General features: G+C 36.6%; 2 protein-coding genes and 1 pseudogene across 2 annotated transcripts in view; 1 reads left to right on the forward strand and 2 right to left on the reverse strand.

The window, feature by feature from the left end:
* Positions 1-1,626: 1,626 nt before the first annotated feature.
* Positions 1,627-7,493, reverse strand: LOC132552367 (protein fem-1 homolog CG6966-like). Its single transcript, XM_060216530.1, has 3 exons — positions 7,455-7,493; positions 4,985-6,242; positions 1,627-3,113 (listed from the first exon to the last, which is right to left on the reverse strand). The coding sequence occupies exons 2-3, from the start codon at positions 6,212-6,214 to the stop codon at positions 2,466-2,468; spliced, it is 1,878 nt and encodes a 625-aa protein (XP_060072513.1). The 5' UTR covers positions 6,215-6,242; positions 7,455-7,493; the 3' UTR covers positions 1,627-2,465.
* Positions 7,494-9,656: 2,163 nt separating this feature from the next.
* LOC132552387 (uncharacterized) lies at positions 9,657-10,610 on the reverse strand (annotated as a pseudogene).
* Positions 10,611-18,011: 7,401 nt separating this feature from the next.
* The window catches only part of LOC132552389 (uncharacterized), a 45,298-nt gene continuing 38,293 nt past the window's right edge, over positions 18,012-25,016 (forward strand). Inside the window, exon 1 of the mRNA XM_060216557.1 lies at positions 18,012-18,141. Coding sequence (XP_060072540.1) covers positions 18,012-18,141 — 130 coding nt within the window. The remainder of the gene's footprint in view (positions 18,142-25,016) is intronic.

A 25,016-nucleotide genomic window follows, 5' to 3' on the forward strand; every position in this document is an offset into this window, starting at 1 on the left:
CATGCAAACATGAGCATAACAATGCTTATGTCGACCCAGAGATTCATTACTGGACGTCTCTTTCAAATGATGAGAAAATAGTAAGGTGGGTTGAAAATTAACGCAAGTGAAATGGTAACTTTATCTCGATATACAATGACTAGGGATTGTAAAAATCATGTAGAGTTTTAAAGACTTAAGAACTAATATAAAAGTGCAGTACCAGGTGCAATGCTTTTGGTAAAGTGTGCTGGTCCCTTTTAGAGATTAGAATGGGGCTACGTACGTCTTTTCACTTCAGAAAATATATAGTAGGCCTATCACTAAACCTTTTTCTTTTAATTTTACAAAAGCAATGAAACAATTTTTATCTTCGTGAAATACGTTTATATACAGCAGACTGTATTTCTATCTACGTCATGTGTTGTCCCCACTACCTTTTATAAAAAAAATCCGTAACTTCTACATTTTGGCCATAGAATATAACTTGATTGAAGTTCGATCCACATGGCCTCTCGTCTATTTGTCAAGACGATGTTGGCATAAATCCAGTGCAGTAACACTTCGCTGAAATACTTATGCAACTCGTACCACGGGTACTTGACACGAGTTCCAACCCCAGGGTCCATAATTGTATACGTATTAGCCACTACAATTGAATGATTTGTGCCAAGTCCCCGTGGTCCGTATCGATTCCATTTTATCTAAACACTCTTTGAAAAAAAAATGGTCAAATCAATTACAAGCTGCGCGTGTTTCATTGTTCCAAGTCTAAACCGAATTATTCTAACGTGTTAAAGACTTTTTATGTCGGTCTGAAGTCGATGAATTCCGAATGTATATATAAAACAGTATGCAAGCGACGATTGAGTTTGTTATCGCCTTATCTGAAAAAAAGTATTGAATGGGTAATTCTCAAACTTCATATGTAGGATCCTCTAGGTCTAGATCCCTTGTTGTGCAAGGTTTATTTTTGGACAGTTTGGAAAAACAAAATGGCCACAGAATACTCACGGATAGTAATACTTTGTTATCTTTTACTTGCGCATTACTGGATCGATCTTAGTTTCAAATTTCCTACAAAGGTTGCCCATGATCTCAAATTGTTTTTTTTTCATTTTTGGGCAGATAGGAAAAACAAAATGTCCGACAGGCGACTGTCTTGATTTTTTATGGTGCTGAATACTTTGCTGTCGATGTACTTTATAAATATTGAATGAATCATATTCTAAAATCTCTTATGTCGGTTACCCTTGATCCCTAGCAGTGCAGGAAAAACAAAAAGGGCTAGCAGGCGGTTGATATTTTAACAATTATCATTATTTCTTGAGAAATCCAGAATGATTTGCTGTCAATTTATCCGTTTCCCTTTGCCTCCTACTTTTACATTATCCTTTTTTAGGCCAATATAAACAAAAATGGCGGCAAGGTAGCCATCTTGGAATCTGACAGTTATGGCTATATTTCTCAGAAGTAAGTTGGAATCTTCCACTTTCTGCATTGCATAAAAGAACAAAACATTCCAAGCATTCTTTCCAATTTATGATGTCAAAATCTCTTCTGGTCATTTTCCATAAATTGGTTTTTTATATAGAGCTCCATAAAAGAAAAGTATTTCCAATATCTCATAAAGCAAACAACAGCACCTTTTATTAGTAGTTATATTTATTGTGGCATAAAAAATAAAATTCAACATTTAACCTTTATACTTGAAAAACATATCACAGTGTTTGGTTTAATAAGAAGGGCATCATCCATCTGTTTGAAAACTACCATAATCACAAAGTGAGTGAAGATGGAATAACATTCATATTATGTTTCAGATGTTGGCATTCCCTATTTTTTTCCTGAAAATAATGTCATGGTTCAATAGAATGTGAAATCCACCGAATATTTAGTGCTGCTTCAAATTTTAACATGTACTGTATACAAATTCTTGATCAATTTATTGAAAATGTCAAGAGTTTATCTTGAGGACCTTGCAAGTTTCAAGTTAATTAAAAAATTCCAAAACCAGTCTTCAAATTTTTAATTTTATCTCAGTGATGTAGATTGAATGACAATGTTTTAGATTCAATGCTGGAAACAAATGCAAGATTCTATTTATCACATAATTTCAGTTCCTTAGTGATACTCTCACTCCATATCTCCATACCATGAAATAAAAACTGGAATTTTCAGTTAATCACAGCTCTGCTAGGTGTTATAAAATGTACAGTTATAACAGTACAAAGTATATAATAAAAAAACTGAATAAATACAGAAATGACTTCATCACAATGCAGTCTCTATATAACACATAAAATAATGTTAATACATATAGAAATGTTACTCAAAATACATGTAGCTTCAGTCCAACTTCTTCAGTCTGTTTACAAAATAATAGATTGATTCTAAACTCTTAAAATCAAGCTGACTTTCACAATATGGATATGAGGATTATATGTGTTCTGGAAGGGCATTCTTTGAATAAAAAGCATCCGCATTTAAGCCAGTCCATGAATTTGAATAAAGCCATGGAGTGTCTTGGGCAGACATTCCCAACAGGTAATTTTGTTCTGAGTCACGGCAGTTGCAGCAAGACACTTAAGTGTGCAGTAATCCATTAGACAAACACGGTATCCGGAAGATAGAAGTTCCTCTATAGCACTCTTCCCATCACAGTTTCTTGCATCTGCATGTGCATTATTATCTAGTAGATACCTGGCTGCTTTGTGACTCTCTGGTTTTGCACAGTAATGGAGGACTGTATTGTGATAGTTGTCCATAATATTTGGATTGGCACCAACATCTACCAGAAGTTTCAACACTTGAAACGATGGGAACATGGTATATGTGTATTCATTTGTAGTGGAAGTTTTCTCTTCCATGGACAAGTGTAAAAGTGTCTTGCCATCATCATCTATGATGCCTGTTTTCATGGCACACTCTGCTAAATGTGTCAGTCGTTCCATTTCAGAATCACAAAGATTTTTTGATAGAAGAAGATTCATAAGTTGCAGAGCCATTTTCATTAGAATGGATATCTGTTTTGCTGCCAGCTCTTCTCTCGGTCGTATTCTGAAGATTCTGCTGCCACACTGCATACTGCATATAAGTATTTCAAAGATATCTAGCAAATCCTCGGATGGAAACTGAAAAAAAAAAAAATCCATATATTGATATTTTCATTTTCTTATCCTCAATTCATGATACATGCAGGTAACTTTTCCTCTGTTGTACTACAAGTCCAAGCATGTTTGAAATTTAGATAAATTACAATAAATTTCAGTTCCTTGTTTCTTTTTTAACTTCTGCCAAGAATTGAATTACATATATGTAGTTCTGAAAACATCTCTGACCCCAGTAAACAATTCAAAGCGAAATTAGATTGTAAACGGTTCCAAGTTCTGAATATTCTAGTTTTTAATTCTTTTCTGATGCAGAGTGGTGACAAGTCACTGTACTGCAAGAAATTTAAAGTAAAAGTAAATATAATTTTGTGAGTGATTAGAAACAAACATTCTGATAGTCTGGACAACAGCTACAAAGAGTCCAGTCTGAAACTGTATTTATCCCATATTAACCTCAGGAGTCAAAGCTGTAAAGAAAGGACGTGCATATTTATTCTTGCTTCAGATTAAAATGTGTGTTTGTGTGAAAAAGTGGAGTTGTTTAAAAAGAAACATAAAAGTTTTGTTGTTGAAATTTTAATCACTATTCATATTAGATGTTACAAAAATTTAATAATCTTTACATCCACCATGGTATGATCTTTATTTCAACTTTATTAGTTTGATCTTTGCCCTTCTTTCCTCTTCTATCATCTTTCTTGCACTGAACACTGAACTTGGGCAATAAGGTATAAAGGAAAACCTATATACATAGACAAAGTTGTCTTGTGCTCAAGTACTTTTCTTTTTGTATTTTTAATTTTTTTCAAATTATGACTAGTATCTTAAGAAATAGTAATAACAAACTATTACTGGGTAACTGTTAAAATCCAAGATGGCCACCAGTCACCATTTTGTTTTTCTGATCAGTTTCAAAATGGACAATACATCACTAGTTATTGGGACTAATGGCAACCTACAAAGCGAACCAAATGAATTTAAAAAGATCCATTCTGTGCTTCTCAAGAAAAAGCTATGATTAACTATGACTGTCAAAATCCAAGGTGACCACCTCTAGGCCATTCTAATTTTCTAATCTGTCCAAAAAATAGACAATACAAAACCAAGGACCTACATAAAATATGAAATTACAGAATGATCCATCCAGTACGTATCTAGAAATGTTGCTAAAAAAGCTTAAGAAGTGTTTGAGGATGGACAACAGGTCACAGATGAATGACAAATCAGATTGTCCATCATCTGATCATGGCTGGCTAAAGTGTTGTACATGTCTAATACATACATTTGCACGTATTTCAAATAAAGTACCTGTATCAAAAAGCATAATAGAACTGGGATTGCAGTAGTTAAGACTGTCCAGCTTTTTATTCTAGCAGAAGCTTTTATTTTGTGTATGATTCATTGAAATAACTTGCAGTGGATCTGAGCATGGTGGCAAAACTTTTATGACATGTAACATGACACCCACTTTCCTTTCTAATATTCTCAACATTGTAAATGAATGTTAGCATTAAAACAATATTTCAATAGATAATGATAATTGTTTAGCACTGCGTTAAAAGTATGTTGAAGCACTAGGGGTCTGCTGTAGGCTAACATACACCTGTTATATGTCAAGCACACTCAAAGCCAGCTAAATTGATCTAGACCTACACTACTATTGGTTTCATATATCAAATGCTGGAATCCATGAAGAGCTCTCTATAGGTATATATGTATATGACAATGTAAGGAATGTTTACTGAAAATGCAATAATTGTTGGTAGACTTAGTAAATATGTGTCATGGGGTTATTGCCAAACGAGAAAAAAAATCAGTTTGAGATACCTTTTAAAATTATATGATACTATAATTTCATTATCACAATATCTCATCCTCTAAACTACATTCACCTTTGTATTTTCTTGGCCAATGTCCACAAATACTTTCATAATGGCTTGGATCCGGAAGGAACAATCTTCACTGTAATGATTTCTCTTATCAACTAGACGTCTGTAAGCACACTTCCAGAGTTGTATACAACATCCGTAGTTGTTCATGTCAGCATACACTGCACCACAGTAGTCTAAAGACCAGATGGTTTCAGAATGTGATGATCCCAGTATACGTTCACGCACCAGTAAACTTTGCATCATAAAATCTTCCTTACTTGTAAGTCTTTTGATTCCATCATTGCTAGATACCTCTCTATGAGCCGTACATTTATCCAATGTATCACAGATTTTCTTTTGTATTGGATTTTCACCGTTGAGATCTCTCATTCCTAATGCAGACATCCAAGTTATAGTCGCCTTCACATAATCATCTTTTTCAGCATGAAATGCTCCTAAAAGTTCATACATCTCGATAATCTCTACTGCATCATGAGAAACATTTTGAGCTATATATTCCACAATGGTGTCATTTCCTTTCAGAGCAGCAAGTCTGAAAGAACTCTCTCCAGTATCATTCTGTAACATGTAATCACAGCCTTTTTCTATCAGCAATTTCACAACATCCAGTCTGTTTTCCTCCACTGCTCTATGCAGAGCTGTTCTACCATTACAATCTCTGCCTCTAACATCAGCACCATTATTTATCAAAAATTCACACAAATCTAAAGAACCTTTGCTAGCTGCATTTAATAGTGGTGTGGCTCCATATATGTTTGGAATATTGACATCTGCTCCAGCCTTGATTAATTCATTTACACATTCCTCACTGTTGTGAAGACAGCCCACAAGAAGAGCTGTTCCGTTTGTGCTTGATGTACAGTTAATATCTGCTCCAAGACTGATTAACAAGCGCAATACCTCAATGGAATTACGTTCCGTACAGCTCCACAGCGGTGGTACATGATCACGAAAATGTTTATGTGTATAGCTTCCTCTTTGTTCAATGTTAACTTCACATTCAGATACAAGATACCTGATAATGTCTAAATCGCCTTCCTCACAAGCAACATACAATGCTGCTTTTTCATTTATCAGATGATGCAGAACTTTGGTGCATGAATCACCTGTCAGATCTTCAGAAGACAAATTCTCCTTCAAAACTTTTAACTTGTTATCTCCAGTTTGAATTATTGATTGAATGAAATGTGCATAAGAGTGCACTATTTCTGGACTCATATTTTTCCTCATTCCCTTATCTTATACCAATTCATAACATCTGAAATAAACAAAAGCAAGGTTAAATACAATATAAAACAAATTTACATTCCATTCCATTGTCAATCAATGTCTACATTCAGTTGAAATCCATTTAATATATTTATCTACAGTACATATTACAGTTGGTTGAAGAGCTTTCACTATTAGAATTTAATCATTATCAAAACTTTTCTATTTGAGGCAGATATTTTTTAGTACTCAACTGGTGTATTTTCTTCATTTCTTTCTTCAGAATTTTACTAATATAACTGCAAATTTTATCTTAGCATAGACTGTCCTTAAATTTTTTTACAAATTTCAAACTCTACACTATTGTTGATACTGACCTGATTTTATATATAGGATAGAACACTTGGGTGGTTATCTTTTTTCCAAAGTTCTTTGGAATCCACTTTCAGGATTCCAAAGAACCTTGTTTTAACACTAAAAATAATCCTTTTTAATATTTTAACTGAATGGTTGATTTAGACTTCACTTGCTCTTGTTAGTTTCGTCAGATAAAAGACAAATAGGATGAATTTACAATAATGTCTAGGACCTGTGATAGCTTAATCGGTAAGAGCATATGCCTCAGGTGATGAGATCTGATAATGAGGTACATTCATTGTATGTAGTTCAGCTCTTACTACCCTTGCCCGTTTGTGTTTCTCGGGAAACTACCAGTATGTGTTGATGTCCTTGGGCAAGACATATTACCTCATTGCTGTGGTAGCCACCAGCTGCAACAAGGATATATCGTCTTATAATGACCCTGGTTGTTCACAGGGCGATCAACCCAACATACAAACAACAATGCGATGCTAAATAAACGTGGATAATTTTTTCGTCACTCTTCGATAGGAACACACTTAGTCCAATGTGCATGCATATAACAACAAAAAAATTTAAGTTTAAAAAAAAAATTATCAACTCTGACAATTTAGCAAAATATTCATTATTACAATAAACATGTCTCAAACCATCATCGCAAAAAGGTTCCAAAATTCTGACCGATCTTTACGCAACCAGTAGTGTTCTGGTGACGTGATCCGCGGAAGAATGCGATATAGGAAGGGAAGGCCAGAACACCCGGACGCAGACGCCTACTTTGTTTCACTTGGTATGATGTCTCTTTTTCTACAAACCTGTAAAATGACAGTCCAGTCTACAAAACACAGGTAAAAACATATGCTATTTAGTTACGTAAAACGATTGACATATATGTCATTACCTCTCTAATGCTGGTAAATGCTGACAAGTTCATCAAAATCTGACAGGAAGTGTACTGGCAGTGTAAATTGATGGGACGGATGGCGGTGAATAAATTGCGGATATAAACCAAAAATCTATACAGTGGCGTAGCAAGTGTTTTTTAGGAGTTTCAAGAGATGGTCCAGGGGCTTGATGGGGGATCTGTGGGACGAAGCCCCCCTAAAGCTGTCGTATTTTAGTTGATCAGAAATCTTTTCTATTTACATCACGTTCCATCAGGGACGTATATATCACGTGTTATATATGTCACTGGTTCTATTCAACAAAAATGAGGACATGCAGTAATAATTTTTGTTAACAATAATCGCTGTTTCGAGCTTATGCGTATACGATATCGCTACACCACTGGTATATCAAAGTCCGTACTTTAACTAAAATTAAACACGTCAAGCTTCAGAATCTTATGGATAAAGAGGTTTCATAAGAAACGAAATAATAAACTTTGTTGGTCGGGATCGAATAGATCGAGGGCATATTGTTTTTGTACTGTCTGTTTGTCTGTTACCAACTTCAACCTTGTCCGTAACTATGTACCGTGACCATTGACTTTCATTTGAAAGTAGACAAAAAAGATGAAATCTTTTCATATGTACAAATATCCATGCTTTGAAATATCTCGCAATATGGCTCGTTATCGTTTTACAAGTCGTTCACTGTAATCTGATGATTTAGGAAATTAATCTATTTGATATCAACAAATAGCAAGGTGAAAACAGATCAGTATGCACTTGTCCTAGTGTTGCTATTGTCCAGTGATATTGAACTCAACCCTGGACCTACAGGTGACAATACCCCCTCTAATGAAGGGATTAGCCCTACACACCTGGCCTGTACCTATTGTGACTTTAATGCACAGTTTGACAGTGTGGAAGTCTATTGTGTTGGGTGTCTACAGTCTTGGCATAAACAATTGTAGTAGTCGTGCTTCTTCGCATACCAAAACCACAACTCCGAGGGTTCGCTTAAGCTTTTATTTTCACAGATAGTAATATAAAAAAACCTGCAACAGATACAACATATATTAGTACGAATTAGACACTAAGAATATCACACAATCAATTAATGTCACCCTGACCGTAGCCAGTTACAGTATAAAAAAACTAATTTAACAATTACACTATTAACTACATTCCTATAAATTATACAGAAATTACAGCTGAATAATTATATATTAACGAATATATAATATTAGACATTAATACACACGTATAAAATACCCACCTCTTCAATGTGAAGAAGGTTTTCTTTCCGGACGAAGTCCGCCGAGCTCCAATTCTGACTCGAAGTTTACACTATATATAAGGAAAGTACGATAAACATCAAAGCCTTCTTCTTTAAAACTATGGACCTATACGCGTATTACAAAATGTAAATTGACCACACCCAATATTTGAATTTACTCGATTCCGAAAACATTTACTTTTACTTGAAACAAAACTATTACGTAAATTAAATATATTATTAAATAGATACTATATTAAATTATACTTATAGTAACATACTAAGTATCGGGTACTTACATTACTCCTACAGCTAGTGTCCCACAAATAGCAATAATGATTCTAGGTAACTTATTGATGTTGCCGCATCGGCCGCTCTGCCCAAAATGACCAGTGCGCTCCTAGATCACCCAATATCCCCCGTAAATATACTAATAATATACTTAAACTGGTTTACAAATACAAACGTCACACCCATCTCGCGCTCCACTCTCACTTTCATGTGCCATGCTCGCGCGCGCGCTAAAATCCATGTCGCAATGCGCCACGTACCGAATAATACGAAAGGCTGACTTCCGGTTCTGACACGCGAACGCCTAACGATAATATTAAAACAATAACAAATGTATATAGCACATATATTAAAATAATATGTCAAAATAACATTACTACATTCTCCCCTCCTTAGATGGAAGATGCCCTCATCTGTGTAACTAGGGCAGATATTAAACAAATTACAATCAAATAAGATACAACTTTCAATATGAAATCTAAAACCGTGAAAAGAAAATTGCAGTTATCAATTTCCCAATTTCACTTAGTACTCTCCCGCTCAAATGAAAGATGTCCACATCTTCCAAAGGGTCACAGTAACACAACAATCACATCAAGAGAGGAGTTTCAATGTAACAACGTTGCAACAACACAAAAAACACATAAAATTAACCGATTAAAATACTGAACAGCGCCCGCTGAGCTGATACTGGCATGGCTCCAAAGGACGCTGACGAGGTTACGTTCACCAAGAACATAGCTTTCGCCCTCCACTCCGTATCTGCTCCAACAGGTTGCTGCGAACATACGAACTCGCCTGACTTCATCCAATTCGGCGGTCGTCTGTCTCTCGTTGACCTCCTTGGTGCTGGAATCACCGGAATAGGCAAAGAAACATTCCCCTGCTCTGCAGCTGCAGGTTCATCTTCCGGTTCAGATTCCGACGTCTCCACATCATCGAAGTCAGTCTGAGGCCCAGGCTCAGGTGCTATATCCCCAGTCAACTGCACCTTATCCAATGTGGATGGCCGATGAACGTCGGTAGGGACGTCCATTCCCACAAATTCCTCTTCTGAGCTGTCATCGCTGTCACTTACATGTGGCGATTCAAAAGGCTCGGTCACAGACTCCTGATGACGTGGTCCACATTCCACCCTCGACCTCCTGACGCGTTGCACCGGTCGGGGCGGCCGTGATATAGTTACTGTATCCACTTCCAATGGTATAGTCCCAACGGGAAGAAGATTATTTCGATGAAGGGTTTTACTTTTTCCCTCTCCGTCCTCTCTAAGTATGGTATATACGGGTATCTCGCTGTTGGGCTGACTTTTCACAACATACACCCCAGGCTCTCAACGATCAGCTAGCTTATGACGTCCTTCAAAAGCGAAGACTTTAACCAAAACTCGGTCACCAAGTTCCAGAACTGCTTCTCTACTGCGCAGATCGTAGTCCGTCTTCTGGCGCTTCTGTGACTCCCGAGCCTTGCCACTTGCTAACTTGAACGAGTGAATCATCATATCCCTCATGTTCTTGACGAAACCTGGCATACTAGATGAAGGAGTTTCTTCAGTAAATCCGCACAGCAGATCAACGAGTAACCGTGGCTGTCGCCCAAACATTAATTGGAATGGCGAATACCTCGTCGTCTTATGGCTCGTACAGTTGTACGCATATGTTAGCGAACCTACAAAACTCTTCCAGTCTTTCTTCTGGTGCGATTCCAGAGTGCCTAACATGTCGATAAGGGTTCTGTTGAAACGCTCACACATTTCATTTCCGCTAGGATGATAAGGTGTTGTTCTCGACTTAGCGATTTTCAATGTGTTACACAAACTTGATATAACTTTCCCTTCAAAGTTAGCCCCTTGGTCGGAATGTAATCTTCGAGGAATTCCATAATGCTCTATGAACCCTTGCAATGCCTCTGCTGTCGCCTTAGCTGACTGATTTCGAGTAGGAATGGCTTTGGCATACCGAGTAAAATGGTCGGTGATCACTAAAACATCTTGGATTCCTGCCTTGGATGTTTCCAGCTTAAGAAAATCCATACATACCAAATCCATTGGTTGGGTAGTGACAATGTTAATTAAAGGTGTTCTTATGTTAGTCGACGATTTCCTAAGCAGACATCTTCTGCATTCCTTCAACCACATCTCGACGTCTTTTGTCATTCCCGGCCAAAAGAATCCATCCCCCAACAAAGATAACGTCCTTACTCGGCCAGGATTGCCAATATCATTGTGTAATGACGTCAACACCTTCTCCCGCATGCTAACCGGAAGTACCAACTGATCTACTTCAGTCTCACCATCCGATATACGGCGGTACAACACCCCACGCTTCAATTTACAGCTATCCCAGCATCTGGTAAGGGTAGCGTTTTCTGGAATAGCTGATGATTGTCTGTGGTTAGGCTTCAAGTTCCTCCTTATGACGGGTAACCATTCTCCAATGACCTCATCCTCCGCCTGAAGAGTTCGCCACTGATGTGGTGTCATGGCTTGGAATCCGTTTCCATCACTCATGTCCAGTGTATCCAGAACCTCAGATGACAGACTCAAACATTTTACCAGGGAACCGTTACAAGAGATTGCTGCTTTACAGACAGTTTGTACAGTCTCTGACGTAATATCACATCCGGGAAGCCTCGACAAAGCATCCGCGTCAGCATTATTCCGTCCTGGTCGGTACTTAATGCTGAAATTGTAAGCCGACAGAGTTGATAACCATCTATGTCCCGTGGCGTCGAGTTTAGCCTTTGACAAGACGTAGGTCAACGGATTGTTGTCTGTCAAGACAGTGAATGTCTGTCTATATAGATGGTTATGAAATTTCTTAGTAATGGCCCATTTTAATGCCAAAAATTCTAATTTATGAGCCGGATAGTTCTTCTCCGACTTGCTCAATCCTCGACTGGCATAGCAAATTGGTCGCATTTTCCCATCCTGCTCCTGGTATAATACGGCTCCTAGTCCTAGGGTACTTGCGTCGATGTGAAGTTCAAACGGCTGCCTGTAGTTAGCACAACCAGGCACAGGTGGGTTACTTAGTGCTTCCTTCAGACCGATGAACGCCGTGGCGTGTTCTGATGTCCATAGCCACTTAACACAATTCGCATCAGGTTTCCGCTTTCCCTTCTTGGCTCTAGTTGGGGGTAACAGGTCAGTCAAAGGTTTAGCTATCTTTGAAAAATCCTTAACGAACTTCCTATAACAATCGGCAAATCCTAAAAAACTGGCGTAATTCTTCAGCATTAGACGGCGTCGGCCAGTCTCGCACCTTTTCAATTTTTTTTGGATCCGCTTCAATACCTTCCGGAGTGACGATATGTCCGACATAGGCAACTCTGTTCATAAAGAACTGACACTTCTTGGGCGCAAGCTTCATACCGTTATCCCTGAGTCTCTGAAACAACCTGCCTAATCGCACCAGATGCTCATCATAAGTCCGTGAAAAAAAACAATTAAATCGTCCAGATATATCAAGCAGATGGCTAAGTGGAGATCCCCCATGCATCTCTCCATCAAACGCTGAAACGTCGCGGAAGCGTTTGTAAGTCCAAAAGGCATCCTCGTGAACCCATAAAATAAATAAAACATTACTACACAATGCCTTAACATTGAAGGTCACAACCTACTGAATGAAGACTCTGCAGATCTCCATACCTGGATATGTGATCAGTGTATTCAAGATATTGACACAGAAAAGAATAATCCACATTTCAAATTACTACCAGATGAATACTAGAATAAGGGAATATCATTTGTTTCCTGGAATGTGAGGAGTTTACCTAAACATTTTGAGGAAATTAAATACCATATTCTTAAATGTAAGCCAAAGATTGTGAGCCTTTGTGAAACATGGCTTAATGATACTCATCCTTCCGAATCTTTCTTAATTCCAGGATATCACTTTATTCGGCAGGATAGACTTCATAAGAGATGAGGTGGTGTTGCTCTCTATATAAGCCAGAGTATCAAATTAAAAAAAAAACGGAATGACCTCATCAATGAAACTATTGAATTATCTTGGATTGACATACGCCAAAATAATTTTAAGCCCTTTCTTGTGTGCTCTATCTATAGACCACACGATGCAAATTCAATTTGGCTGAAACATCTGGAAGCTACGCTTGACGCTTTATCATCAGATAATGTGTCCATGGTGGTATTGTGAGACTTCAATTTAAACTCTGTCAACATGTGTACTTCTTATAAGTCTCTTTGTTCTGACATGGAGAGTTATGGACTCTATAATATTGTTAATGTCTCAACAAGAACTACAGAAACCACTTCCAGTAGCATCGACCATATTTGGACAAACATACCTGACTTATTCCCCGTGTGTGACACTAGCCGAGTTAGTGTTAGTGATCACTACCCAGTGTATGCAATAAAGAATTCTGATGGCAAAAAATCATCTGGAATCAATACCATTCGATACCGATGCACCAAAAACTTTGATGAATCAGTTTTCAAAAATGACCTAGATTCTGCTCACTGGGATCTCCCTGAAGTGAAATCCACTGAGGATATAAATGAGCCAATCGAATCCTGGAGTAAAACCTTCCTTAATATCCTAAATAAAAATGTGCCTTTTAAAGAAAAAAGGGTAGAATACAAAACTATTCCTGATTGGTGGAATGAAGACCTGTCTACAGCAATCAGAACTAGAGATAACCATAAACATCTCTCAAATAGTGAACTGTATAAAAAAATGGAGAAATCGTGAAACAGCCCTGGTTAAAAAAAGCAAAAAATGAATTTTACAAAAATGTTCTTGATTCATGCAAAAAAGAACCAAACAAGTACTGGAAATATTTCAAACAACTTGTTCCAAACAAGTGTAATAGTATACCAGACTTTATATTAGCAGATGAGAAACAAATTGATGATCCTATAGAAATAGCAAATTCCTTTAATAGTTATTTTACTGACATAGTCAAAGAATACATATCTGAAACAAGTGATGAAACTCCTGCACACCATTTTTATAAAATTCAAAATTTTGTTTCTCAAAAGCTCCCTTCAAATACATTCTATGATATACCAAAGATTTCATATAGTTTTGTTAACAAATTCCTGAAAAATCTTGACTGTAAGAAAGCTACGGGCCTAGATGGAATTTCAGCCAAATATCTGAGAATGTCAGCAGATTCCGTGTCTGATTCAGTAACAAAGCTATTAAACATGTGTATTGAAATGAATGTTTTTCCTGACCAATTCAAACATGCTAAAATAAATCTTGTCTTTAAAAAGGGTGAGAAATGTTCAGTCCGTAATTATCGACCAATTTCCATTCTTCCAGTTTTGTCTAAACTTTTAGAGAAACATATTCAGTCTACTTTTTACCAGTTTTTAAATACGCATAACATACTCCTTGATAACCAGTCTGGTTTTCGTAATATGCACTCCTGTCAAACTGCCCTTACTGCTCTCACCAACCGATGGTATGATGAACGGGACAAAGGGAATCTTATAGGTGTAATGTATATAGACTTTCGTAAAGCCTTCGACCTAGTGAACCACAAGATCCTCCTTCAAAAATGAAATTATATGGCTGTTCCAAAAAAACTATTAGTTTCTTTGCTTCCTACTTATCTAATCGACTCCAAAAAGTTTCATTCAGCGATGTACTCAGTAATTTCCTTGAAGTCGAAACTGGTGTTCCTCAAGGATCCATACTAGGCCCCGTGATGTTTTTAGTATATTTTAATGACCTGCCACTTTGTTCAAATCGATGTGAACTCTTTATGTATGCAGATGATACGTCTATGCAAAAAGCAGACAATGATATCAATGTCATTGAATCATGCCTGCAAGATGACTTTGACAAAGTTAGAAATTGGTGTAATGTCAATAAAATGGTTATAAATTCAGAAAAAACTAAAACCATGGTAACTGGTAGTAGGCAGAAGAAACAAAGGCTTTCAAAAGGTCTTGATATCTCAGATGGTAAATGTAATGGAAAAACTTTTAGGTGTGAATGTAATCCTGGGATATACAAGATGTACTAAAAAATAAATTTTAAATTATACTGCTGGTTTTGATGTTATACATTTCATGTATTGAATTATGTATCTGTTTTTTTTTTTTTTTTTTTTTTAGACTTTTAGCTTTCCATTTTATTATCTGTGATTATATATATAATCATAACATTCAAGCGGTCTCTTGTTTTAAAGCTAAAAACATTGGCATATATGTATATTGGACACTTAGGTATTTAGTGTTTATAATCATATTTTATATGCGACATGAGATCTTATGTATGCATGACTTTTAATACTTAATTTATTATAATGAATACTCATATATCTTTCATAATTCGGAAATTCTGTGATATCAATGTTATATTCTGTGATATTAACAAACATTTTGTAATGTTCTATGTTTTAATTATGCTGTAAATACTGTATATTTTATATTTTCGACCACATGTGAGAAGGGTCTTTGACTCAATGTGTAATCGAATGAAAATAAAGTCTATTATTATTATTATCACATCAGCTAAAAACTTAAATTAAGACATCTTAAGTTTTAAAAATTCGGCATTTTACGTTGAAATTCGTATAGACTGCTGAAACACACAGTTTAAATGTTACCGACGTCGGTAGAGTACGCGTTTGAATGTCGATCACCCACATTGTTTGACAGATACATCTGCAACCAATCAAACCAAGTGTTTCGATATCTCTAAACCAAAACCTCAACCCATTCATTTCTAAGATACCATATATAAATATACCTGTACAGCGCCTTATCTCTGTAGTCACTGCGGATCATAGAAGATCATTATGGAATCCACCCAGATCCCGTAAGAATGACATTTACAATTTCACGAAGCGCTACAAGGCGATGCCGTTTAGTCTCGCATTGGATATGTCCGTGGCACTGACCAAAGAGCTGTCACAGAATAAACACCATGTAAACTATATACTAAAGGAAATGCTGTCATTTAAGGAGGAAACACATGACACTGTGCATTCTGTGCCAGATCAACTACTGGTACCCCGTACCCCGCTAGGTATTTACCAGAGTTCAGCCCTTGTCTCATGCAACCCCTTTCTCCTGTCTCCACAATGTAGGTACCGCGTTCATCGCAAGGTATGTATAAGTATCCAAGCACCGTCCCCCAACCGTTTTAAGTGAAAGTAGTTTGCCCCTCACAAGGTAGAAATATGGATGTGTTTTGTCCCCACCGGGTAAGTACTTCGTCCTCGGTAGATACACAAGCATGCCATCACCCAGCTATATGAATATAATTTGTCAACGTCATATGATCACGAGTGTTCGATGGTATTACCGTTAAAGGGATTTTTATACTTAATTCTGTAAACTTTCATTTTTGTGATATTGCCTGCCTCGGCTTTTCCCTTCGACTAAAATTAAGAAACGTGTTACACTAATTAAGAGATTGGCTTCTAATGAGTGAAGAACAATTTCAAATAAAACAAATAACTTTGAGTTCTTCACCCATTACAGGTAAAGTTCTGAGCTAGTGATGTCATGTACCTGTTCTTTTCAACATATTAATTCTTACTGTGAAAGATTCCTTTCAGTATGCTGAATCTTCATTGTCCACTAAATGTGTAAGTCTCCAATCGTTATCAGTCTCTGCAATTGGTCAAACTGACAAGCCTGTTTGGTACAAGCAATTTTTCGTTTAAAATGTATTAGTTCACTATGATTGGGTGAAACTTGTGTGCGTCAATAATGTAATGAACTTTCGTGTTTGAGTTGTGCTTTTGATAATTTCGATTGTGCCTGCTATGATTTTAGAACGTAACAGATTGACCAGAACATAAGAGGGCCAATTATGAACGTTAACATTGAGTTTTGTATCAGTTGATATCCTCACCATATCGAGTTAGATGTCGATGTCATTTTATAAGGATCTGGTAGACTCTTATCTTTTGTATACCGTAGTGATATATTGATCTGTAAATCACACACACACACACACGCATGCATGCAATCTCTCTCAATCTGTCTGTCTGTTTCACCACCCTCGCACACACACACCCATCCCTCCACTCCCTACCCACACCCTCCCCCGACATACACACAACATAGTAGTACATTAATATACGCCCACTCCATTATACACTAATAGTGAGAAGCGATAGGAGAAGTTACTCGGTGAGATCAGAATGGTGGACATGAAGATCGTTGAATAAAATAGATAAAAGGGTTGGATGATGGAGCCTATTTGTCTCCGAAAGACACTTTCTACACAAAGGGTTTAAAGGGTACATAATCACAGGACTTAGAATCTATTTTAGTCCGTGAAATAATAAAAAAAATATCCTTTCACAAAAGGTTTTATTCCAGCGGTCCACTGTTTCCAACAACGTTATGAATTTTTCATGAGATCATAGTGGCATATGACATGGTTACATAGAGGCCTCGTATCATTTTATGGATACCACAACCTTGATTTACTATTATTGATAAATACCCAATCCAAAATGAAATGTAATGTACAAAATTGGCAAAACTTGAATTAATCAATATTTCCGCATAGATTAACTATTTATTTTATTTTGGTGTCTTTTTAAGATGTTATGTCATTTATCAACAAATATGATATGACTTTTCAAAAGCATTTTAATGATATACTCTCTTTTGCAAGATTTAGCGGATACGTATTCGAATGTTTTTATTTAATACAAATGAATGATATTTTTCATTAAAAAGCGCTGATACAAAAACTCGTGAAGCCGTTATATTAAATTTATTTTCAAATGTGCAGAACTTACCTCCAATGCGTGACTTCCGGCATAACACGACCACTTGTAGCATGATTTAACCAAGAATCCGGAACTATATTTCCCGTTGCCGTTTCCGCTGATTTTAATTTTCCCGCGATTGTAACAATCCCAGAATGCCAAACATAGCTGTAAACACATGGACGTAATTGTGCCCGAAAACGGGAAGAAAAGCAACGATTTTGGTGATGTCATCACATAAACCAATGATGCATGACCACGACGGGGCTTATTATGACCCCTTGTGGACAATATGAGCGCAAGAACTCGGAAAAGGCATTGGCAAACTCGAAGTATTGATGACAACCTACTCCAACAAGTCGCCTCATCTCCTAAACCATATACATCTGGCGATGTCGCCTTATCACTCAATAATATTGGATGTAAGTTTATGTGTTGTAAACACTGTAACAACTAACTAAGTAAACATATCAATGCTAAGTCTTGCAACTGCTGTCACTTTTGAGAGTGTAAAATTTGTGTGATGAAATTGCATTATAAAGCTCAGCACAGTCGACTGTCTCGCCTGAAAAATATCGTCGTGTCTACTTTTCCCAGTAGTTTATGACTGACATTTATGAAGTAAATCTATTTGAACCACAAGATACATGTTTGTAACAGTCCTCCTGTTTTTGTGGTGTTATGAAATATCGATAAACCATTTCAAAATTTCTCTGTCGTATAATTATAGCTTACACTTGCAGAGTTGCAGTTATCCGGTAAAAGTTTATAAACATTGATGCAGACACACTCTACTCATGTGTGGAGTATATTGTATACTTGTAACAAAGCATGTGTTAAACTAAAAATCAGATGTTGGTGCTACATGTATTAGGGATAATAATATTACAGAGTTGGTGCACAGGCACATGTATCTGGAATGTAAACAATGCAAGCAAAAGTCCAGTCCACTATGCATCATACACAAAGGTAGGAAACTTGCCTGTTTGAGTTCCTTTAACAATGTTTTGACCTCCTGCAGAAACTTCAATATCTCCTAAAGAAAATGCAATATTTGATATTTTCATGTTTTGCACCATTTAACAGTTTTACCATTAAAACATCAAAGCTTGCCATGAAATATCAATATATCTTCACTGAAGTTTCTCAAGTGGTAAATCAATCTGTAAGATGGCTGTACATCATTCAATTCAAATATAGATTCCTCAATAGTAACTCCCAAGAGTCTGCCAATCGACTAGCTCTTTGAAAATCTCTGTTTAGAAACTACATATGTCGCACCATCAACTCGGATTCCTTGTGTGTTGATTGTTTTTATTAATACCCCTAGTTTAGGATTGCAACCACCTCACTACACCGACTGTCGGGTCGTGTCGTGTCAGTAATTTACATCCATAACTATGTGTGGGGCCTGGACTCCCGAGGACATCCAGAGCGACATGGCTAATCTGTGGTTCTGCCCAGCATCCAGGAGTATCCATAGTTTTATTACCCTACACACTCACTCTTGCACGACTTCCTCACCTGTCCCACCTGGACATGTACATGTCTCAAGACAACACCATATAAGGACAGACACTGACAATACCTAACAGGTAACTCACCAAATAAGGACATACACATAAATGCACGGACAGTAATGAATACAAATTAAACAGGATGTTTACAGACACTTACTCCTATTTACCCTGTGACACATACTTCATCTTATAAAGACTGGCCTTAAATGGGCAAGTTTCCTACTTTTTAAGTCATCTGGCCATAGGGTCAAGATGACCTATTGCTTTCATGCGTCGTCCGTCATTGTGCCATGTTTGCTGTCCATAAACTTTTGCTTTAAAACACTACTCCTGTTAAACACCAAGGCAGATTTCAACCAATTTTGGTCAGAAACATTGGTGGTGGAGGGACATATCTTAATTCAGAAATTTGATTCAGCTTCAAGGGACTTGGGAAGGGAAAGGGAAATTAGACAATATTTTACTAAAACCTACTCCTTGTTAATGCCTGGGTAGATTTCAACTAATTTTGGTGTGAAACATTGTTGTAGGTGGGTTCTCATTATTGTATGCTTTGGTCCAAAATCCAACATAACTTATCTAGAACAAATAGTCTGAATTTCTTCTCATGTTTATTCACACCAATGAGAAAAATATTTGGAGGTTTATTTTTTTAAAGAAAATAAGGAGATGATTTGTTGTTACTTTTCAATCTGATCAAAACTGAACCTACCGTTTGAGAGTTTCTGATACTGTTAAGGAATGTTCAAAATTTGAATTCATCAGATTTTTGACCGCCATCAGCGAATTCTGTGGTTTGTCAATTCATTCATAGATTTTCAGATGATCGTTAAGGGCCACCGCCCTCTTGTTTGTATGATGTATAGTGGACTAAGTTTTTGCTTGAAATTTTGTCAACCAGTACATGAGTTTGCATTCAGGTAATGTATATATGATTTACGATAGCACAATGCCAATAAATGATGCATTGATTAGAGCCAAAACATTTTCATTTACATAGGCATCACAACCGTGGACAGTTGATCATTGAATTCATCAACTTTTTTCCCCTCTGTTAACTGCAATTTCAAGAACTTTTTCAAAAGAGAATTTTTTATGACTCATTTCTACTCTTTGAATAAGTTAAAGAGTAGCAGACCAAAACACTATATTTGAACTGTTTGTATTATATAAAAAAGTAAGAAATACAGCTCATTTGAAAGAGAAAAAAACCAAACAATTAAAACTTTTTTTACGAGTACTTGCCCATCATATTGTTTGTGACTGAAACAGATTGTCTTGCAATCATGTACAGAATGGTTTGAAGATTGAAAAGAAAATAACATTCTTGTGGATTTAATCAATCATACCTTTTAATATACATCACAATAATATCTTCTGGACTTCCAAGGTTACTTTGAAGCCATAGTAAATGTTTACAGTAGCCATTTGCTTTTACATGCTGGGATTGATAGGTCATCAGGTTGCCCACCTAATGTACAGTTTTCTTCTTTTTTTTTTTGAGAAAATTAATGTCCAATATTGGGGGTGCACACATTTGATTTGATGATTTCTTTATGAATAACAATATTAAATAAGATAATTACTGTATATGTTAATGCAAATTTTCCAAGTCAATATCATGCAAATTAGGACAAAGTGTTTATAAATGTGATAGCAACTAGTAAGACAAAACTAGACAATGCCTTGTTTGGGACATTGAAATATATGTTGATTATAATATAATAATTTCTTTAAACTCTTACATGTTCACATCTTAAGAAATTGACCGGTTTTGTTTCATTTTCCTTCAAATCTGATATCACGACGAACCAGAAGCTTTGAGCACATGGTCTGTTTTCATGTGTAATAGTAGACGTTTTAGTTGACATAATAGTATGCAGAGTGTTGTTTGAGCCTTATCATCAGACTATGGATTTAATTAAATATTTATCAAAATTATTTTTGTGTTTTTGAATGATATCTTTATGTCTAATAAAAACAAGAGAATAGCCTTGGCACGATTATCGATGTGTAATGATATGCTGTTCTTCATCTGACAATACACATATACATGCCTGCAGTACATTCTGTGTGATTCCATTCCATGAACTGTATGCCGATTGCTAGCATATGCAGAGTTGGGGCCTCAATTTAGGTCAGCTGGTTCAGTTAATTGGATAGGTAAGTGAATGGTAAAGTGTAACAGTTAACTGGATAGGTAAGTGAGTGGTAAAGTGTAACAGTTCATTGGATAGGTAAGTGAATGGTAAGGTGCAACAGTTAATTGGATAGGTAAGTGAATGGTAAAGTGTAACATTTAATTGGATAGGTAAGTGAGTGGTAAAGTGTAACAGTTGATTGGATAGGTAAGTGAATGATAAAGTGTAACATTTAATTGGATAGGTAAGTGAATGGTAAAGTGTAACAGTTCATTGGATAGGTAAGTGAGTGGTAAAGTGTAACAGTTAATTGGTTAGGTAAGTGAATGGTAAAGTGTAACAGTTAACTGGATAGGTAAGTGAGTGGTTAAGTGTAACAGTAAATTGGATAGGTAAGTGAATGGTAAAGTGTAACAGTTAATTGGTTAGGTAAGTGAATGGTAAAGTGTAACAGTTAACTGGATAGGTAAGTGAGTGGTTAAGTGTAACAGTTAATTGGTTAGGTAAGTGAGTGGTTAAGTGTAACAGTTGATTGGATAGATAAGTAAATGGTAAGGTGTAATGTGTTTGATGTCAAAGAAAACAAACAAGAAATTCTGAAGCATTAGGCATTTTTTCCTACCCTGTATTCTAACAGAAAGTAATTATAAGTCAGTAAATGGAATAAAAGTTTTGGACTTTGCTATCATTGGTCTGACATGTTAGCTGAATGTTCTGAGATCAATTTCTTGGCTTCCAGAGATCAATTTTGACTGAATTTTTAGATGTACTTATTATGCAATTAGAAGCATTTTTTACCATTTTCAACCCCAAAAAGTACTTGCATATATTACATAGGTGCACACATTACACAGGGTTTTAACAGTAGAATGACTGTCATGCTTTTTAACGATATAAATGGCTTCATGTAACTTACAAGAAGAAGTAATAGGGGACTTTAAGAATTTGGCCAGGATGCAAGGGCCTTTGTTAATATTTAACTGTACAGACACTGATGGAGAGATTGTTTAGTAAACTGTACGTATTGTCAGGCCCTATATATGTGCTTAGACAAAATGTAAAGGCCATAAGCCAAACAAGTTTGATGTTTGATATTTCACAGTTTTTGAAATACATCAGTAAAATAAAGGATTATCTGTGTAGAATTTATTTGCTAACTTTATTAAATATTTCACTAATGATCTTGATAAATTGCTCTTAGTTGTCTGTTATATCAACAAACTTTGGTCAACGTAACGGTTACCACTTCCTAAGAACTGTCTTCCATTATCTGTTATCGGTATATCAGACGTCAACAAAAGTAGTCACCATATCATAAAAAAGGTAGCGACTGTCAACATATTGTAATGAAGTGTGTGGCATATAACCCAGAAAACATGGTAATAATTTTCACAGATTTGTCATGCATGGATTGAATGTCAGTCACTGTAAAACATTTTAACCCATTAGTAATCATTTGAAATTCTGGGCTTTCAAGTGTTGCCAATTTTGGTGAAGGTACATGTCCAAACAGTTCTCATGGATATTTCATTTGTGTGAACGACTAAAAATATTGAAAGTAGTTACCAAAGAGCCAATCAGAAGTATTCTTCTTTTGTTTTGTGTGACAAGTGGACTTTTATTAGCCCACCATCTATCTAATAGATGGTGGGTTATTCAAATCGCCCTGCGTCCGTGGTCCGTCGTCCGTCTGTCTGTAAACAATTCTTGTTACCGCTATTTCTGGAAAAGTACTGGATGGACCTTTCTCAAATTTCATATGCAGGTTCCCCTTGGTCCCTAGTTGTGCATTGTACCTTTTTTGAACTGATTCGCATTCAAGATGGCCGACAGGTGGCCATCTTGGATTTTGGAAGTAAAAGTTTGTTACCGCTATTTCTGTGAAAGTACTGGATGGATCTTCCTCAAATTTCATATGCAGGTTCCCCTTGGTCCCTAGTTGTGCATTGTTTCTTTCTTGGACTGATTCGAATTCAAGATGGCCGACAGGCAGCCATCTTGGATTTTGGAAGTAAAAGTTTGTTACTGCTATTTCTTGGAAAGTACCGGGTGGATCTTTCTCAAATTTCATATGCAGGTTCCCCTTGGTCCCTAGTTGTGCATTGTACCTTTTTTGAACTGATTCGCATTCAAGATGGCCGACAGGTGGCCATCTTGGATTTTGGAAGTAAAAGTTTGTTACCACTATTTCTGGTAAAGTACTGGATGGTACTTTCTCAAATTTCATATGCAGGTTCCCCTTGGTCCCTAGTTGTGCATTGTTTTTTTTGGACTGATTTGAAATCAAGATGGCCGACAGGCAGCCATCTTGGATTTTGGAAGTAAAAGTTTGTTACTGCTATTTCTTGGAAGGTACTGGATGGATCTTTCTCAAATTTCATATGCAGTTTCCCCTTGGTCCCTAGTTGTGCTATATCAAGATGGGACAGGCAGCCAGGATTTTGAATGTAAAAGTTTGTTACTGCTATATCTTGGAAAGTACTGGATGGATCTTTCTCAAATTTCATATGCAGGTTCCCTTTGGTTCCAAGTTGTGCATTATACCTTTTTGGACTGATTTGAAATCAGGGTGGCCCACAGGCAGCCATCTTGGATGTCGACAGTAATACAGCACAAGCATATTGTCCATTATCCACCTGTAACTGACTGCTATCTAATAATACTTTGGGATCTTTTTCAAATGAAATTTGCTTATAGGTGCTTAATAAAAATATCTTGTGCCATCATTGAGTACATTCAATGAAGACCAGTTCATGAACATTTACAACACCTGTTACAAACAGAAAAAAATAAACAAATCTTCAAGAACTGAAAACAGATCCTCAAATGGTGGGCGCCAAGATCCCTCTGGGATCTCTTGTTTTCTTTGTCACCAATCAAATACCCTAGGAGTAAGTTTTTATGTGCATTAGGTGGGGTCTAATCTTATCATGCAATAATTCTCCAATGCTTTTAGCTGGCACTGGTCTCATTAAGGGTTAAAAACTTGAATCTATCAGATAATTATTTCCAGGCAGGTTCCTGGGGAAGTTCTGTGTTATCTGTTTTTCAGCCCACCCTCAATAATGGTTGTTCTATTTGCCCAGCGTCCAAAATGAAATGGGTGATAGATGGCTAAATTGTATTTTTAGCCCATCATCTAATAGATGGTGGGTTATTCAAATCGCCCTGCGTCCGTGGTCCGTGGTCCGTCCGTAAACAATTCTTGTTACCGCTATTTCTGGAAAAGTACCGGGTGGATCTTTCTCAAATTTCATATGCAGGTTCCCCTTGGTCCCTAGTTGTGCATTGTACCTTTTTTGAACTGATTCGCATTCAAGATGGCCGACAGGCAGCCATCTTGGATTTTGGAAGTAAAAGTTTGTTACCGCTATTTCTGGAAAAGTACTGGATGGATCTTTCTCAAATTTCATATGCATTTCCCCTTGGTCCCTAGTTGTGCATTGTACCTTTTTTGGACTGATTCGAATTCAAGATGGCCTACAGGTAGCCATCTTGGATTTTGGAAGTAAAAGTTTGTTACTGCTATTTCTTGGAAAGTACTGGATGGATCTTTCTCAAATTCCATATGAAGTTTCCCCTTGGTCCCTAGTTGTGCATTGTACCTTTTTTGGACTGATTCCAATTCAAGATGGC

This window comes from Ylistrum balloti, unplaced genomic scaffold (genome assembly GCF_031769215.1).
Source record: "Ylistrum balloti isolate Yb309-2 unplaced genomic scaffold, AGI_CSIRO_Ybal_v1 Utg370246, whole genome shotgun sequence".
Classification (NCBI taxonomy): domain Eukaryota; kingdom Metazoa; phylum Mollusca; class Bivalvia; order Pectinida; family Pectinidae; genus Ylistrum; species Ylistrum balloti.